At 43.7% G+C, this 20,408-nt stretch overlaps 1 protein-coding gene across 5 annotated transcripts in view; it reads right to left on the bottom strand.

The window, feature by feature from the left end:
* The window catches only part of CROCC2 (ciliary rootlet coiled-coil, rootletin family member 2), a 993,480-nt gene that overhangs the window by 620,443 nt on the left and 352,629 nt on the right, over nucleotides 1-20,408 (bottom strand). For all 5 annotated transcript variants that reach the window (XM_033959482.1, XM_033959484.1, XM_033959480.1 and 2 more), the window contains one exon: nucleotides 11,885-12,112. In XM_033959482.1, coding sequence (XP_033815373.1) covers nucleotides 11,885-12,112 — 228 coding nt within the window. The remainder of the gene's footprint in view (nucleotides 1-11,884; nucleotides 12,113-20,408) is intronic.

Genomic DNA, 20,408 nt, shown 5'->3' on the forward strand with positions numbered 1-20,408 from the left:
TAAGCTATGGAATGTGTTGCCAGAGGATGTGGTTGTATGAGTCCTGTTTAACTGAGACTCTTCTGTATCATGAATACATAAGCAATGGCACAAATAAAATAAGATTAATAAACAATCATACAGCATCAATTAATCATAACAAACTTCTGAAACAAAAAGGCCTTTAACACCTGTCTGAATAAGTGATAATTTGTAATAGACTAAATATTATCTGGTAGACTTATCCAATTCTTTGCAACTAAGTTTTAATGCCAAAAAGTATAAGATCATGCATCTTGGCAACAGAAATCCATGCAGAACTTACACCCTAAATGGCGAGACCTTAGCAAGAACAGGACTTGGGAGTAATCATTAGTGAAGGCATGAAGTCTGCCAAACAAGTGGAGAAAGCTTCATCCAAGGCTAGACAAATGATGAGTTGTATCCGAAGAAGTTTTGTAAGCCGGAAGAACGAAGTTATAATGTCGTTGTGCAGAACCTTGGTGAGACCTCATCTGGAATATTGTGTACAATTCTGGAGACCGCATTATCAAAAAGATGTGCAGAGAATGGAGTCGGTTCAGCGAATGGCCACTAGGATGGTCTCAGGACTCAAGGATCTCCCGTATGAGGAAAGGCTGGGTAAGTTGCAGCTATACTCACTCGAGGAGCATAGAGAGAGGGGAGATATGATTGAGACGTACAAATATCTCACGGGCCGTATTGAGGTAGAAAGCACAGTTACTTACCGTAACAGGTGTTATCCAGGGACAGCAGGCAGATATTCCCACACATGGGTGACGTCAGCAACGGAGCCCCGCAGCGGACAGCCTCGAAAGCAAACTTGCTTGAAGATCTCGAACTTTCGAGTGCTGCATCGCGCATGCGCGCGTGCCTTCCCGCCCGAACTAGGGGGCGCATCTCCTGTGAGGATCCTCAGTTCAGATACCAAGCCAAGAAGCCAACCAGGGGAGGTGGGCGGGTTGTGGGAATATCTGCCTGCTGTCCCTGGATAACACCTGTTATGGTAAGTAACTGTGCTTTATTCCAGGACAAGCAGGCAGCATATTCCCACACATGGGTGACCTCCAAGCTAAGTAAAAAGGGAGGAGGGAAGTTGGCAATTTACGAAAAAGGATTTTGCAAAACAGATTGGCCAAAATGCCCATCCCTCCTGGATAAAGTATCCAGACAGTAATGAGAGGTGAAAGTGTGAACCGAGGACCAAGTGGCAGCTTTGCAAATTTCCTCAATAGGAGTTGATCTGAGGAAAGCAACAGAAGCCGCCATAGCTCTAATTTTGTGGCCCGTCACTCGACCTTGTAGAGGAAGACCAGCCTGAGCATAGCAGAAAGAAATGCAAGCAGCCATCCAGTTGGAGATAAGAACATAACATAAGAACATAAGAACTGCCATCTCCGGATCAGACCTTCGGTCCATCAAGTCCGGCGATCCGCACACGCGGAGGCCCTGCCAGGTGTACACCTGGCGTAATTTATAGTCCACCATATCTTTATATGCCTCTCTTAAGGAGATATGCATCTAGTTTGCTCTTGAAGCCTAGGATGGTCGATTCCGCAATAATCTCCTCTGGGAGGGCATTCCAGGTGTCAACCACTCTCTGAGTGAAGCAGAACTTCCTGACATTAGTCCTGAACCTGTCCCCCCTTAGCTTCATTACATGTCCTCTAGTCCGTGTCAAATTGGACAATGTAAATAATCTTCTCTGCTCTATTTTGTCGATTCCTTTCAGTATTTTGAAGGTCTCGATCATATCCCCACGCAGTCTCCTTTTCTCAAGGGAGAACAATCCTAGTGTTATAAGTCTGTCCTCGTATTCCAGTTTCTCCATACCCTTCACCAGTTTTGTTGCTCGTCTCTGCACCCTCTCCAGCAGTTTTATATCCTTCTTTAGGTAGGGAGACCAATGTTGGACGCAGTATTCCAAGTGTGGTCTGACCATTGCCCTATAAAGCGGCATTATAACTTTCTCCGATCTACTCGAGATTCCTTTCTTTATCATGCCCAACATTCTATTTGCCTTCTTTGCCGCTACCGCGCATTGTGCCGACGGCTTCAGGGTCCTATCTATCAGTACACCAAGGTCCTTTTCTTGTTCACTCTTCCCCAGAGTTGCACCTGACATTGTATACTCGTATTCCTTATTCTTATTGCCTAAATGCATTACCTTGCATTTCTCCACATTGAACTTCATCTGCCATTTCTCCGCCCATGTTTCTAACCGACACAAGTCGCTCTGGAGTTTCTCTCTATCCTCCTGCGATCTGATCGCCCGGCATAGTTTTGTATCGTCTGCAAACTTTATGATCTCACTGGATGTTCCTTCCTCCAGGTCATTGATATAAATATTAAAAAGGATCGGCCCAAGTACCGAGCCCTGGGGTACACCACTAGTCACTTTCTCCCAGTCGGAGAACTTCCCATTTATGCCCACTCTCTGCTTTCGGTTTTCCAGCCATTTGCCTATCCATCTTTGTATATCTCCCTCTATGCCATGGCTTTATAGTTTCCTGAGAAGTCTTTCGTGTGGAACTTTGTCGAACGCTTTCTGGAAGTCCAAGTATATTATGTCCACCGGCTTCCCACTATCAATTTGCTCGTTCACGGTCTCAAAAAATTGGAGTAAATTCGTCAAACATGATTTCCCTTTCCTGAATCCATGTTGACTGGGTTTCATCAAGTCATGTGCGTCCAAGTGCCGGACTATGCTATCCTTGATCAGTGCTTCAACCATCTTGCCAGGGACAGACGTAAGACTCACAGGTCTATAGTTGCCCGGTTCTCCTCTCGATCCTTTTTTGAAAATTGGGGTGACGTTCGCTATCCTCCAGTCGTCCGGTATCTGTCCAGTTCTGATTGTCAGGTTTGCAAGTTTTTGCAATAACTCTCCGATTTCAACCTTCAATTCCTTTAAGACTCTCGGGTGAATTCCATCCGGTCCAGGGGATTTGTCACTTTTAAATTTGTCGATCTGATAGTACCGTATATCTGGTCTAAGTCCACTTCAACTGTGGTGAGGCTGTCTTCTATTTCTCCTGCAAACACTTTCTCCGCTTCAGGTATTGTTGAGGTGTCCTCCTTCGTAAAGACGGACGCAAAGAAGGAATTTAGTTTGTCTGCGATTTGTTTATCTTCCTTGATGTACCCTTTTCTTCCCTGGTCGTCCAGGGGTCCCACTGCCTCTTTTGAAGTTTTTTTCCCTTTCACGTATCTAAAGAAGGGCTTGAAGTTTTTGGCCTCCTGGGCTATTTTTTCCTCATATTCCTGTTTGGCATCCCTCACCGCCTTGTGACATTTCTTCTGATCATCTTTATGTTTGTTCCAAGCTTCGGTTGTCTTTATGCATTTCCATTTTTTGAAAGAGTCCTTCTTTTCTTTTATGGCTTCCTTCACCTGTATGGTAAGCCATGCCGGTTCTCTTTTGCTCTTTGTTCTCCGATCTTTGGAAATCCTCGGAATGTAGAGATCTTGTGCTTCTGTGATAGTATTTTTCAGTAGGGACCATGCCTGATCTACCGTTTCAAGTTTGTCCACCATCTTCTCGAGTCGTTTTTCTACCATGGCTCTCATGCGATCGTATTTACCCTTTTTAAAGTTTAAGGTGGTGGTTAAGGTTTTGGCATGTTTCCCTTTCCCGATGTCAAGTTTAAAGTTGATTACATTGTGATCACTCGTTCCCAGTGGAACCATGACTTCCACTTCTGTTATCGGTCCCGTGAGGCCATTTAGGACCAAGTCCAAGGTGGCGTTGCCTCTTGTCGGCTCTTTTACCATTTGTTCCAGGAAGCAATCCCCTAGCACCTCCAGGAACTTGGCCTCCTTGCCGCAGTTGGAGGTTGCTAGTTTCCAGTCTATTTGAATCAAAAGAAAAGAAAAGTTGAGGAGATTTCCTGTGAGGTTGAGTACGTTGAAGATAAAACGCCAACGCACGCTTACAATCTAAAGTATGTAGAGACGCCTCACCAGGGTGAGAATGCGGCTTAGGAAAAAATACTGGTAGCACAATAGATTGATTGATATGAAAATCAGACACTACTTTAGGTAAGAATTTTGGATGTGTACGTAGAACCACCTTATCATGGTGAAAAACCGTGAAAGGCGGGTCCGAGACTAAAGCTTGCAACTCACTGACTCGACGAGCCGAAGTGAGGGCAATTAAGAAAACAACTTTCCAAGTAAGATATTTAAAATGAGCTGAATCAATAGGCTCAAACGGAGGTTTCATCAGTTGAGCCAGAACAACATTAAGATCCCAAACCACAGGAGGCGGTTTAACCGGTGGATGGAGATTAAAAAGTCCCTTCATAAAACGAGCAACCAGGGGATGTGCCGAGAAGGGTTTCCCGTCCAAAGGTTGATGAAAAGCAGCAATGGCACTAAGATGAACTCTAATAGAGGTGGATTGAAGACCAGACTCAGATAAATGAAGCAAATAATCCAGAACTGAAGTCAAAGGGGAAGATTTTGGTTGAAGACTATGATTGGAACACCAAGTCGAGAACCTGGTCCACTTTTGACCATAACATTGACGAGTGGACGGCTTTCTGGATGCCAGAAAGACATCCTGAACAGACTGAGAGAATTGAGAAGGATCAGTCAAGTGGAAAGGAACCAAGCCATCAAGTGAAGAGACTGCAGGTTGGGATGAAGTAAAGACCCCTGACTCTGAGTGAGCAGAGAAGGAAAAACTGGTAGAAGAAGAGGTTCCCTGATGCTGAGTTGAAGAAGAAGAGAGAACCAAGGTTGACGGGGCCACCGGGGTGCTATGAGAATCATCGGGGCATGGTCCGACTTCAATTTGACCAGAGTTTTGAGAATTAGAGGGAATGGAGGGAATGCATAAAGAAACTGACCCCTCCAGTCCAGAAGGAAAGCATCCGCCTCCAGACGAAGGGGCGAGAAAATGCGGGAACAAAACAGAGGTAGTTTGAAGTTGTTGGGTGACGCAAAGAGATCCACCTGAGGAGTTCCCCATCGAGCAAATACTTGACGAAGTGTAGGGGAGTTGAGCGTCCATTCGTGAGGCAGAAGCAGATGACTCAATTTGTCTGCAAGGCAATTCTGTTGATCCTGAATATAGACAGCCTGAAGAAGGATGTTGTGAGAAATCGCCCAATGCCACAACCTCAGAGCTTCCTGACAAAGGGAGTGGGAGCCCGTCCCGCCCTGTTTGTTGACATAATACATCGCTACTTGATTGTCCGTCCGAACAAGGACTACTTGGTCGTGAAGGAGGTGAAGAAAAGCTTTGAGAGCAAGAAATATCGCTCTGAGTTCCAACAGATTGATGTGACATCGACGATCTGTGGCGGTCCACAACCCTTGCGTACGGAGACCATCTATGTGGGCTCCCCATGCGTATTCGGACAAATCTGTTGTGAGTACTTTCTGATGAGGGAGATGGCGAAACTGCAAACCTCTGGAAAGATTGGAAGAGAGCATCCACCAGCGGAGAGACTTTTTTAATAAAGGCGTCACCGCTATATGACGAGAAGGCGGATCCAGGGCCTGTTGCCACTGAGACGCCAGGGTCCACTGAGGAATGCGAAGGTGAAGTCTTGCAAAGGGAGTCACATGCACCTTAGATGCCATATGCCCGAGAAGGACCATCATTTGGCGAGCCGTGAGAGTCGACATTGAAACTACGCGATGACAAAGGCGTAGAAGAGTTTCTTGACGATTGAGAGGAAGAAAAGCCCTCATGTGAACAGAGTCCAACACGGCGCCAATGAATTGGATCGATTGAGTGGGAACCAACTGTGATTTTGGAAAATTGATATGAAACCCCAGACTTTGAAGAAAAGAAATAGTCTGAAGGGTCGCTTGAGTAACCCCTGGAAGAGAAGGGGCTTTGATAAGCCAATCGTCGAGGTAAGGAAAAACCTGAAGGCCTCGAGCACGGAAGGCTGCAGCTACCACAACTAGACACTTGGTAAAGACCCTGGGAGAGGTCGCCAAGCCAAACGGAAGAACCCTGTATTGAAGATGAAGGTTCCCCACCTTGAACCGGAGATACTTGCGAAAATTCAGATGGACAGGAATGTGAGTATAAGCCTCTTTGAGGTCCAGTGAGCACATCCAATCTCCCTGATCCATGAGAGAATACAAAACTGGAAGAGAGAGCATGCGAAACTTCTCTTTGACTAGAAATTTGTTGAGAGCACGGAGATCCAGAATGGGTCGCAAATCCCCCGTCTTTTTGGGAACCAGGAAGTATCTGGAATAAAACCCCAGATTGTGTTCGGAAGGAGGAATCTCCTCCACAGCTCGAAGGCGAAGAAGTGCCTGAGCCTCCTGAAGAAGAAGGGGGAGTTGCGAGAGACTGGAAAGACACTCTCCTGGAGGATGATCTGGAGGGACCTGAAGCAGGCGTAGAGAGTATCCCTCGCGGATGACCTTGAGGACCCAGAGGTCCGATGTAATGGTTTCCCAGACAGATATAAAAAGGGAAATGCGGCCTCTGATGGGCAGGGAGGAGTTTGGATGCAAGGAGGTTGGAATGCTCACCACTGGACCATCAAAAAGACGGAGCGGGTTTGGTTGGAGCAGGCGTCTGGGACTTCTGAGGACGCTGTTGTTGAGGCCTTCTAGGTGGAGGCCTAGAGAAAGCTGGCATGGACTTCATAGGGTATCGACGAGCCGGAGGCTTGTAAGCCCTATTCACAGAAGGTTTTGGTTTAGGGCGAATAAGAGAGGCGAAGGAGCGTTCATGCTCAGAGAGCCGTTTAGTAGCCGCCTCAATCGAGTCATCAAAAAGCTCAGAGCCCTGGCACGGTAGGTTTGCTAACCAATCTTGTAAGTTGGGATCCATGTCCACTATTCTGAGCCAGGCCAGACGTCGCATGGCCACTGCGAACGCCGATACCCGAGAAGAAAGCTCAAATGCATCATAAGATGCCTGCAACATGAAGAGACGCAATTGTGAGAGAGATTGAATAATTTGTTTATACTCAGCAAGGCGTTCTCTGGGCCAGTCTGGGCAAAAGGATGACAACTGCTTCAAAAAATAATTAAAATAAGAAGTGAAGACATAGTTATAATTTAGAATTCGGTTAGTCATCATCGAATTTTGATAAAGTCTTCGCCCAAATTTATCCATAGTGCGACCTTCACGCCCTGGTGGAACTGTGGCAGACACTTTAGAAGGATGAGCTTTCTTCAGGGATGATTCCACTACCAAAGATTGGTGAGAAAGTTGTGATTTCTCAAACCCCTTGCAAGGCACAGTACGATATCAAGACTCCAACTTAGACGGGATCGCCGTCACAGAGTAAGGAGTTTCCATATTCCGCAGGAAAGTCTGCTTCAGCATGGGTGTCATGGGCAGACGCAAAGTTTCCTTGGGAGGATGGGAAAGCTCCATATCTGCCAAATACTCAGGTGTGTACTTGGAATCTGAATGCAAGTCGATGTTAAGGGCCTAGCCCATGTCGAAGACAAACTTCGCAAAGGAAGAAGACTTCGATGTAGAGGCTTCCTGAGGAGAGGCAGAGTGAGAGCGAGGCGCCACTGAAAAAGATGGGGAGGCCTCGCGCGAATACTTGGAAACTGGCTCCGAACCGAGAGGCAAGGTAACGGAGGATGCTGCACTACCAGTTAGAGGCGGAGTGGTGGAATGTTTCCGCTTAAGACTCCGAGACGGAGAAGTGCGCGGAGTACGAGGTTTTGCTAGAGGAGACAGCTCCCGAGGCAAAAGTCTCGAAGGTGGGGTCCTCGACCTAGAATGCCTCGATGAAACAGAGGAGGCAACAGTACTTTGAGAGCAAGGCACGTGCTTCGAAGAATCTGAAGGCCTCAAGCGCCTCGAGGAAAGGACCTTCGAAGACTTAGAGCGGTGCTTCGATCGAGGCAAAGACCGCTTAGAAGCTCGGTCAGGCGATGAGTCCGAGGAAGAGACTCGAGATCGAGACCTGCGACAAGGTGACCGCCGACGAGGCAGAGACTGCTGCTCAGGCTGGACCTGTGAAGACAAGGTCGAGGTCGGGACCAATTGTGCCACAATTGAGGAAATTTGCGTCATCAAAATTGACTTGAGCATGTCCTCAAACATGGGGACAGAGACCAAGGGACTTGGAGTCACCGGAGGCCTCGTGCATTCCAATGAGGGCGACCACGGAGGAGAGTATTCCCTCGATTTGGAAGCACGTTTGGAGGACGGTTTAGAAGATTGAACCGAACCTGGAGCCCCAGGTTGCGAGGAACTAATCTCAGTTGACTTCTTAGGAATGGTACCTGAAAAGGAAGCAGGAGACTTACCCCCCAATCCAGGCTTCGAGGACACCGAAGAGGCCTTCGAGGCCAAGGACCCGGAGGTCTTCGAGGCCGAGGCCTGCAGAGGAGGCGGAGTCGAGGGCTTCGTACTCAAGGCTTGTCCCGAAGTGGAAGGTTTCGAAGATGCCTCGGCCGAGGCCACCGCTTTTTCGGGCTCCATTCGAGGGAAAAGCTTGAAGAACCTGTCGCAGTGGCGCTTAAAGGCACGAGGTTGAAGAGTGAGGCAGCGAAGACAGTCTTCTGGACGATGGGTCGTCCCCAAGCAGAGCATACACCGGCTATGGGGGTCGGTGATGGAAATAGTCCTGCCGCACTGATAACACCTTTTGAACCCGGTAACAGGCCGGGACATAGAAAGGACAAAGTCCATGTCGAGAACGAGGGAGAGAGGCCTAGGCCTCAATCTCCCAACTCGACGCAAAAATACAACGAGAAAATTAACTTTTATTATTATTATTTTTTTTTTATAGAAACAATCACAAATACAGCGACCGAACAGAAAATAAATACTACTCAGCCGCGGTGAAGAGAAGGCACAACGCTACGGGAACTAAGTCGACAAGTCTTCTCAGCTCCGCGGAAAACGTTGAACTGAGGATCCTCACAGGAGATGCGCCCCCTAGTTCGGGCGGGAAGGCACGCGCGCATGCGCGATGCAGCACTCGAAAGTTCGAGATCTTCAAGCAAGTTTGCTTTCGAGGCTGTCCGCTGCGGGGCTCCGTTGCTGACGTCACCCATGTGTGGGAATATGCTGCCTGCTTGTCCTGGGATAAGAAGTTATCTTTTTTCTTAAAGGACCTACGGCGACAAGAGGATATCCGTTGAAACTCAAATGTGGGAGATTTCATGGTGACACCAGGAAGTACTTCTTCACTGAGAGGGTGGTTGATCATTAGAATAGTCTTCTACTGCAGGTAATTCAGGCCAGCAGCACGCTGGACTTCGAGAGAAAATGGGATAAGCGTGTGGGATCACTTCAGGGAAGAATTTAGGGGGTGGGTCATTAGAGTGGGCAGACTTGTTGGGCCGTGGCCCTTTTCTGCCATCATCTTCTATGTTTCTATGTACTAAAAAAGCTTCTTCAATTTTATTTCTCTAGGATTAGGAAAAGAGGATGCAGACCCCTTACAAAAAATATCTTTTAGATATTGGAGTAAATCCAACCAAAGAATACATATAAAGTAAAGCAGAGCCATGTTGAACTACAAAAAGAGAACAGAAAAACAAAAGTTTATTGATCTATCCTATCTAATTTATATTCAATTTCTGCTTGAATAGAAGAGTACCAAATAGCATGTGCAATAACTAGCTGGATATCATAAGCATATAAGTGAGCACTAAAATCCAGATCGTGAACTAGCAGAGCCAAGGGAGACAAAAAAACATCAAACAAACAGGGGCCAAACCGAGTCCTGAGGAACTTCAAATGACAACAGAAAATGGGTTGAAACTTGGCCATCAAAAGCAATTCTATATGATCATTTGAAAAATTGGTTTCAGCTCCTGATGAATCTGTCCCTTCTAATCTATCAAGCACAAGTGAATGGTCTATCACATCAAAAGCTGCCTTAAATTCAAACTGAATTATCAACACATACCTACTGCTTTCTTTATGAGCCAAGATCTCATCCAGCAACTTCACTAGACTGGATGAAAAACATTAAGTCCCAGATTCTGTAACCAGCGCCATCGTCAGCAGCAGCTGATCCCATGTCAATCATGCAACGATGCCGGGTATAACATCACGCTTCCGGCAAAGGTAGGCGCCGGAAATGTGGGCCAGTATTTTCCAGGCCTACATTTTCGTAGCCTTTGATGTAAATCATGCCTCCATAAGCATGCCTTCCGGCATTGGCTACGCCTACTGTCAGAGGCCTAAAGTACCTACGGAGGTGTGATTCTGACACTGATTTTTAGGCACCAATAAAATAATTTTTAGGCACATTTAAATGATGTGCTTTACTAAGCTTGTGTGCCTACCAGTGCCGGTTAGAGAATCTGGGCCTAAATGCTTCCCAAAATTGGACAACTTGCTGTAACACAGCCTTTTATAGAAGTTTATTGTTCATTCTGAGCTTCTATACTGTTACTAATGACTGGGGAGTCAATTCAGAGCGGTTTGCATGAGCTTCTGTAAAGGTGTTACACTACATAAATAATACATGCAATACAATAAACGGCAAATTGGAGACTGGTTGATAGCTCTGCCAATCCATATCATCCATTTTGAGGAAGGAATAGACAGAACAGAAATTACCAATGTGAACATATGTTCATGTTGTTTTGATGCTGTTCAAACAGGTCTTATCCATATGCTATAGTAAGATAGAAGAAGTAGCACTAACTTCTGCTGCCATGGGCCTAAGCTTCCTCTTCCTACACATACAGTAGATCCTACTGTATACAACACCAATAGTCCTTATGCCTTCAGGTGGCACCTATATGATGGTTCAGTAATTTTTGTTGGGTTTTGATGGACTCACATTCCACCATAAGTGTAATAATTAGAGTGGTATATGGGCCTGGGTCCCTTTCTCTGCAGTACACTGCACCGACCACCAGACTATTCCGAAAACCTGCTTGCTGCCCTAACAGGACTGCCCAGAACATGTATTGTTTCATTTACATGTTTGGAGATAGTAGGGGGTCAGTGTCTAATGGGGGAGGGGGAAGCATGGGGGCAGGATCACATTTACATTCCTCCAGTGGTCATCTGGTCAGTTTGGACAACTTTTTGGCACTTATTCATTGTTAAAACAGGTCTAGCCCCCAAATCAAATTGCTCCTTGGATGTATTCTAAAATGGCAGAAAAACATCCAGGTCATATGCTCACCCTAGTTCTACCAAAACCACACTTCTTTGAGATTTAGATGAACTGCGGATGAACACAGCATAGAAATCTGTCTTGAAAATAGATTTAAAAAAGAGTGAATTGGAAGGGTTTGGCAAGAAAAACATCAATCTGCCCCTTTATGCCACTTTCTGGACAGTTTTATTTTTTGAAAATGAGCCCCTTAATGCTCCATCCCATCACTGTTTCTTGGTTATCTTAGTGTGAGCATAAACCAAATTTTTAAAGCATGATGATAATTATGAACAGAAAGTAAGAGTTTATGAAAGCTGGAAAGAGGAGGCTACAAAGTAAGACAAAAGTGGGACAGGGGCTGCCTAGAAATGGTAAAATACAAAATATTGAAATTATTAGGATAGAGGGATGAAGAGTAGAAAGAGTTAGGGATGAATGGTAGGGGAAAAAATTAGACAAGGATGGGAAGCTAAAAGGAAGAGCAACTTGGGGAAATCCTTATAAATTTTCCTATGCCAAGGATTACTATTGATATCCTCATAAAAATTGTTCATAGCCATGCAGAGGCCTCCCAACACAATAGTACAGATCTGTGGAATACTACAATTGTCTTGCAACTTGGACCAGATGGGTCCAATAACTCCAGTGAGAATAAAGGCCCACAATTCAAACTGCTATGTGGCATTAAACACATCCAATAGTTTGTTAGACCAATGTTAGCAGGCCCCAACACTGCTTTAGGGAACATCGATTATGAATGGATCTTATCCCCTTTTAGTGTCTTCATGCTCTTGGGAGTTGTTCACCTGGAATTCAGTTCCACCTTCTCAGCATCCCAGCGGCTCTGCAGCTGAATCATTTCCTTCACTTTATCTCGAAGCTGTTGCTCCAGTCGTGCATTTTGAAGTGCCTCCTTCTCCAGTGAGGAAGCTGTGCTATTCTGTGAAAGACGCAGGTTCGAGTCTAAGTTGAGGCAGGCAGTCTGCAGACGGCGAGCAGTCCGTGCCACGTCTGTCTTTATTTCAGTGAGACCCCTGAGAGTGAAGCAGAATCCATTAGCAATGTAACAAACAAGGCATTACTCAAAAAGCATTTAGATCAAGCAGACACATTCACAACATAAACAGGAGATAAGGGATTGTTTCCCCCATGGAAACTCACCAGTTTGCAACTACTTTGCATTAAAATATAAAATGTTCAAAAAGGATTCAATTTAAAGCACATATTATAAAAGCAGCAAAGGCACCATTGCAACTTTGTAAAATAGGCTCCTAGAACCTCTGTCAGCACTCAAATGCCCATACACAAATTTACATCTGCTTTGAAAAAGTGAAAACATTTGTGTGTACTCTACACATGTACTCGAATATTTTATAGAATATGCAGATACATCACTACTCTATCACTGATCCACCCAAACTATGCCCATGGGAATGCGTAAAATTAGATGGATTCTTTCCAGGCGCCTACTTTTTATGCATGTATGTGGTCATGCAATTTTATAAAGTGTTTCTCTACATGTAAAACTGGCTTTATACATGGAAAAGGCTTTATAGGATTACCCCCTAAAAGTGGAGTTCACGCATGTGCTAAAATCAGTCACCCCAATATATCAACTCTCTGATTGGCGTTTCTCTTAAATACTAACCACAGTGTTTAAAGATATACTTGGATTTTCATTGCCACCTATTATCCAGATAATGGCACTGAAAATCTGGGTATAGTGTTATCCAGTACCATTATCTGGGTGTTGGTGATATTCAGCACTAATATCCAGATAACATTCCAGTTACCTTGGACAGCCTTTTTGCAAAAAGATTTCCCTAAGTTAATTAGATAGCGGATATCACCGATACTCAGAGAAAGTCTGGCTCCACTCTAGCTCCATCCGTAGACCTCTCTAAAGCTACCTTGGATAGTGCAGAGATGATCTGTCTGGATTTATGGTTGAAAATCCAGGTATGGCCTCAATAAGTCAGAGCAAACCCTACCTGGTTAAATCCCAATAAATACCAGGTCCACTGGATTTAGATCCTGTTCTTCAAAAGAAAGAGCCAGAGGCTTTCTTATATTCAAACTAATTCTGATGAATAATAAAGAAACAGGACAAGGACACTGAAAATATTATCTTCTGCCCACCCTAAAAATAACCTGATTAAATGGGGAATTTTGGATTTAGACCCAGAAAAAGGTCACAAGCGTATTCTTGTTTTTTTCTTATTGTTAGCTAAGTTTTCTCATCTTGTACCTTGGACATGTTACTATGATAATTCTGTGGTTACTGCAGTAATGGGGGGAGCCCAAAGCTATTTTCCTGGTGTTACTGCAGTAGTGGTAGACTATTCTGCGGTAGAGCCGTGGGAATGGGAACCGTTGCCAAGATAATACCGCAGAAAAGGGGACTCAGGGTGGCCCTCCTTGTGCCCTACCTTTTAACATCCCTGGTGGTCTAGGGGTCTCTTCGAGGGCAGGAAAGAAAGTTGAGTTCTTTCCTGCCCCTGCTGCCAAAATAGCCAACGCTGCTGCTTGAAGAGTTTCAAGATGGCTGTCGAGAGTTCATTTGGCAGCCGTATGAAGTGTTGGCAGCCATCTTGAAACTCTTCAGGCAGTGGTGGCGGCTATTGTGGCAGGGGCATGAAAGAGATGGGTTCTTTCCTTGCCCCTAGACCACTAGGGATGATAAGGCAGGGGAGGAGGGGGGTCGGGTCATGTCAGGGCTATACCATGGGAGGGGTAGGGGTAGTCTAGGAAAGGAGGGCAGAGTAGAGTAGGGAGAGATGCAGCCAGTCAGCCTCCATAGCAAGCCTACTAGCTAGCCAGCCTGCTAGTGCATGGAGGGAGAGAAGAGAGAGATGCCAGGGGTGAAGAAAGTGAAGAGAAGGGAAGCATTTGGGGAGGCCAGGGGGAGGGAAGGGAAGGAGGAAGGGAAAGAAAAGAAGATAAAGAGATGCCAAAGAATGGGGGAGAGGGGTAGAAACAGAACAGAGAAAAATGGTAAGGGGGCAAAACTTAAATTAATCATGTATATAGGGTGGGTCTATAGTTGTCCAAGACACCCAGAAATATCAGGAGGAAGCTGATAGGCAACTGCAAGATTTAACAGCGTATAAAGTTTTGCCAGATAATCCTACGGGCCCATTAATGAAAGATATTTTTACTTTCATTACCCAGTATTATGAACAAGGCCATTTAACGTCCAAGGAATATCAGTTCCTCCTAGAAAAGCATCCTAGGATTCCCGGGATCCGCTTTGTGCCGAAAATTCATAAGAGCTTAACCATGCCCCCTGGGAGGCCTATAGTTAACACCAGGGATAGTCTGTTGGAGCCACTTTCTAAATTTCTGGATATTTTTCTAAGAGTTGAAGCTGCCAAGGTGAAGTCATATCTGAAGGACTCCTCGCACTTTCTTAGGGCCTTCCAGGAAGTAACCCCCCACAGAGAATCATTCCTTGTGACCCTCGATGTCCCTGTACGCTAAGATCCCCCAAAATGAAGCCCTTTCTATTATTGAAGAAATAATGGCAAATAGGACGGAACATCTGAGAATATCTACTCCTTTTTTACTTAAATTAGCAGAATGGGTTTTAAAGGAGAGTTTTTTTTGAGTACAATGGCACCTTTTACCAACAAATAGAGGGAATGGCTATGGGTGCTACTGTGGCACCCTCCATAGCCACTTTATATATGGGCAAATTTGAGACAGACGTAGTTTATCCTTCTGAATTTTTCCATTCCATTAAGTTTTGGAAAAGATTTTTAGATGATATCTTTCTCCTGTGGGTTGGTTCAAAGAGTGATTTGAATAGGTTCACCACATGGATTAATACTAAAAATCCGAATCTACAGTTTTTGGCCCATCATAGTAGAACTGAGATTGAGTTCCTAGATATACTCATAAATAAAGATGATACAGGGTTCCACACTACTCTTTATAGAAAATCTGTGGCGCGGAATACATTACTGCATTTCAATAGTTTCCACCCTTACCACCTGAGACACAGCTTACCCATAAGCCAATATCTAAGGGTATGGAGGGTATGCTCCACTTTAGCTGAATTTAAAAGAGTGGCAAAGGACTTGGAAACTAGGTTTTTTGACAGAGGGTACCCTAAAAGTTCCACCAGACAAGCATACCTTAGAGCGCGGTATGCTCAGAGAGATCTTCTATTACAGGAAAAAACTAGTGGGTGTGAGGAGGACCGGCTCATATGTGTTTTGCCCTATTCTAAAGCATCAGGGGTTCTAATCTCCCAAATAAAGCAATTCTGGCCCATACTCAACCTGCACGAGGGGTTTGCTGAGCTCCCTCTGTTCTCCTATCGTAGAGGCAAGACCATTGGTCAGGCTCTCAGAAAAAGCGGCAGGGAGGTATTAGACCCATGTATGATCACGGGTCATGAAAAATGCCAGCAATGCCAGTGGTGTAATTCCACTTTAGAGGGCCCCCAATGGGTGGACCCGCAATCGGGGTATGTAGTGAGGGCGAGGGCCAATACCAACTGTAGGACCCCTCGGGTAGTCTACATAATTGTATGCCCCTGTGATTTAGTATATGTGGGGCGCACTAAGAGGGCGATTAACATCCGCCTTAATGAACATAAGTCACGGAATAATACAGCAGCCTCCAAGCCCCTATAGTCCAACACTGCATAGATAGGGGTCATGGGGTTCAACAACTAAAATGGAGAATCATTGATAACATCGATACAAGTGAGCAGGAAGGGGATTGGGAGCGGAGACTTAACATGTTAGAACAGCGGTGGATCTACCGACTAAATACTGTAGTTCCTACTGGACTTAACAACGAGTTGGAGTGGGCCTCGTTGATATAAGATCTGTTGGCCATGGGTTAAGCCCTCCACTTCATTCATTAATTCAGTTTATTAAAAGTTACTAGTCAAATTTTATCATTTAAAGGTACTGACTCCGGCGCCTGACGTCATCACCCCGTGTTTTGTGGGGATGCTGACGTCGGGGTCGGGAGCCTATAAAACATGCGATAGTGAGCCGGCCCGCCATTTCGTTTTGACGCAATGGTGGCTGAATGTTACTAAGAGGTGAAAGGGGAAATACGGGAGAATGTTTTATCTGAATAATGCTTAGCTGAATAATCACTGTTAGTAAGCACGATATATTGTGGAAGCTCAGGTCTCTGGTTTTATATTTCACAGGGAGTGGGAACCTTGATAAAGCCCATTGATTCACACGGGCGAAACATGTCGGTGTAAAGAAAAAATCCCCCCTGCACAGCGTCTTACTAAAAGCTAAGTACTTTTGGTATTTATAATTAGCTATTTGAAAATTACTATAAATTGAAAATACGTGCTGGTTCCAATGACGAGTGGGAGCGTAAAGCCATGCACAATGAGATTTTTCGAGTGTGTGGTGGCCCGCTGAGGACCAGTGAACATTAAGTCTTAACTTTAGCTGAATGAAGTCGAGCAAAGCTGTGAGATAATTTCCCTCAGCTGAGTCTGGAAGTATACAGTGTCTTCATTCTAATATACTTTATCAGATTAGTGCTGGTGTCTACATTTTATAGGAGAAAAGGAGCACAGGCCAGATGAAAGTGGAGAGGATAGATAGTTTATGGAAGGGACCTAGAAAGAGGGAAGATGCCATATGGAAAGGAGAGAGAGGGTGGACAGTGAATGGAAGGGGCAGATAGAAAGAGAGAGGGCAGACATTGGAGATGGAAGGAAGAGAGGGCAGATGCTGAATGGAAAGAAGAGAGCACAGAGAAGATGAGAAAAGCAGAAACCAGAGATGACAAAAAGTAGAAAAAGATTTTGTTTTGTTGTTTTAGAATAAAGTAGTATTGTAGCAATATTGATAAATGTTTATAAATAGAAAATGGACAAATGGAAATCTTTTTATTAGACTAATTTTAATACTTTTTTTTTTTTTTTTTTACTAACTATCAGACACCAAAACCCCTTCCTCAGATCAGGCTAGGATACCGTAACAGCAGTATACATAGAAACATAGAAATAGATGGCAGATAAGGGCCACGGCCCATCTAGTCTGCCCACCCTGACCTGAGGAAGGAAGTTTTAGCCTCTGAACGCTTATTGAAAAATGGCATTATCTTATTTTCCATTTTTTGTTTTATTTCTATTTGTTAATTTGTAAAGTGGTGAATGGGGTTTTTATTAGTTCAATATTTTTATTGAAATATTTGTAAGCATACAATGAATAGCAAATAACAAGCAGGATGTTCAACATATAAATGATTATACATAAAACAGGTCTGGAAATGGAAATGACCAAATTATAAATCCTTCAAGAGGATATTTGAGTTTCATTCAAGTAATTGTCAATGGGAGACCATATGTGATGACTGGATCCGGATGATAGAGGATAAAGTTTATCAGAAATATACTGCTCGTATCTTTTACACAAGCATAGTGAGTTCCACCAAAAGGTGTAATCCAGTAAGGAAGCGGATTTCCAGTTTTGTAAGACTTGTGGGATGCCTAGTGATATCATAATATCAATGATTTTCGGATCACAGGAGCAGTTAAAGCAGGGATGCAAGGAACGCAGCATGATGATCTCAAAGGAAAGATCATTCGAACAATTAGTGATTATTTTAATGTTTGACCAGAGTCTGTTCCAAAAAGGCTGAATTCTAGGACAGGTAAAGATCATATGTGATAGTGATCCTTGAGATGAAGAACAATGCCAGCAAATGTCTTCTTTAATAAGGTTCACATAGCGTTCCACATGAGAAAAAATAAGGATTGTGAAAGGCTTGCTGATTGGAGAGGTCTATTGACTTTGGACCAGAATAAGTTCCATTCTCTTTGTGTAAGTGAGATATTATGATCCTGTGACCATTTAGTAAAGGTTTCTGTAGGTAGACCAAAATGAGAATCTTGGAGTTGTTTATAAAAGGTAGAAATAGCTTTACCTTGAGAATCTACAATTCGACTCCAATGTAGTGATGAATTTTATTTGTCATGTTTTTTTCAAATTTCCTTTTGCTATCTTTTTATTTTGCACAGTATTAGGGGACATGTGTCATTGTTGCTGTTTCTGTGGTGTTGCATTGTATGCAGAGTCTAGCTTCTTGGCAGTTCAGTTTAACTTTTGTCTACATATTTCTATTTATAGTTTATAGATACTTATCCCATGCTTGGTGAGAGTCTGTTTGTGTGAAAGAGACCAATTATTCAAATAGCACTGAATGTTTATGTACAATCAATCTGTACTAAACCAGCTTGTTTAGTAGCTTGGAAATAAGATTATTTCTAAAACTTAATGCTAAACTTGAGCAGTTATAGTGAACATTGATATTTTTGTCTGTTTGGGTTGTTCGGTTTCTCACTGACAAGGCAATAAGCCATATGTTATAGAATTGCCTGTACAGGTTTCAAGGTTCCTGAAAATGACTGAAAAACACTCTTTTACAAAGCTGCGGTAGTGATGCTGTTGCGGTAAACACACCAAAGCCCTTCACTTCCTATGGGCTTCAGTGCATTTACCGTGGCAGTATTGCTACCGTGGCTTTATAAAAGAGACCCTAGGTTATTTGCATGTGATATTCAGAGGGCTGTACGTGATATGTTTGCAATTATGGCTGTTTTGCTCACAATAATAAAAAAAAAATCACTTCTTGCTAACCCTCCATCCCTTTTATCAAGCTGCGCTATAGGTTTTTAGTATGGGCCAGCTAGGTAAGTGCTTCAACACTCATAGGAATTCTATGAACATCGGAACACTTACCACACCGGCTCACACTAAAAACATCTAGCACAGCTTGATATAAGGGACCCTTTATTTGTTGTGATTTTGTGAACTAGATAAGAACTAAAATTTTTGGGAGAGCTGGACTAAAATATCACTATTGCTCAATATCAATATAATAGTGCTCATTGAGCTGATGTTTGGTTTTCTATGCACAATGCAGAACCTAGAATGCCTCACAAGTTGTATTTTATTGATGTTCTTTCAATAAAAATAAAAGTTAGGAACACGCCCCCCATACACATACATACACTATAGGCTTAAAATGTTTATTTGCAATGCCTTAGGCCCATAAAATTGTATAAAATCATCTTTCTGCTTTGAGCGGGAAGATGCAGGAAAGAAAATTAAAATTGTGGGGAAGGTAAGAGGACAGGGATGAAAATGTGGGGACGGTGAGAGATTCTTTGTACCTGCATCAATCTCTAGTGCAATACAATTTTTAATCAAGGGTGAGCATATCATCTACACATCAAAATTTTGACTGCTTAGATTTAGGAAACTTTACTGCCAAACTGAAGAGTCTAGATTCTGAGCTAAAATTTCCAATATCGAGCTGGATGAAATTTGGACATCCAGATTAAATCTTCTCAGCTTTGGCTGAAAACAGGCACTTATAGTTGCTTAACTCAACCTTCCCCAACAAACCAATACTAATCTCATATTTCTTGAAACCCTGAGTTTTAAAACCCCATCTTCCTCCAGCTATAATCCTCTCCCTCTTTCATGCTGAATCCTGATAGTGTAAACCTCCCTCCAAGTTGTGAACCTTTTCCCCTACCCAAAACAAGATGATCTTGTGGCCAACCCCAAAAGAAGATGACCACAATGACCCATATCACTGTAGAACAGGGGTGCCCACAATTTTTGGGCTTGCGAGCTACTTTTAAAATGACCAAGCCAAAACAATCTACCAACAATACAATTTTAAAAACACAAAGTACACTGTACGCAGAAAAAATGCTAATTATCATTTGTATTCGTGATTTTTATCAGAGATCAAGGCAGGTGACTTTAAAATATGCAATTTCAACTCAGTAACAACTATACAAAAATAGACAAATATACCCCCTCCCCTTTTACTAAACCGCGATAGCAGTTTTTAGTGCAGGAAGCTACGCTGAATGCCCTGCACTGCTTTCAATGCTCATAGGCTTCCTGCGCTAAAAACCGCTATTGCAGTTTAGTAAAAGGAGGCCATAGTGCAAAATATAGACAGCAGATATAAATTCTCAAAATGGACACATTGTGATCACTAAATTGAAAAAAAATCATTTTCCTACCTTTTTGTCTGGTGATTTCATGAGTCTCTGGTTCCACTTCCTTCTTCTGTAAAGCCAATATTTCTTTGTTTCTGCCTTTCTTTCTCTCTACCCCGCCCCCCCTCTTTATTTCTGCCTTTCTTTCTCTCTCCCCCTGTCCCCCAAGCCATTGTGCCGATTTTTCCACTTCCATGATTCATTCCCTACCCCCACCCCCAAGCCACCAATGCTTCACTAAACCTGGTTTCACCAGCACAGGATTTGTGCGGTAGTAAAAGGATTCTGCCTTTCAGAATCAGGAGGATCATGAATACAGC

The sequence above is a fragment of the Geotrypetes seraphini genome, chromosome 9, assembly GCF_902459505.1.
Source record: "Geotrypetes seraphini chromosome 9, aGeoSer1.1, whole genome shotgun sequence".
NCBI lineage: Eukaryota > Metazoa > Chordata > Amphibia > Gymnophiona > Dermophiidae > Geotrypetes > Geotrypetes seraphini.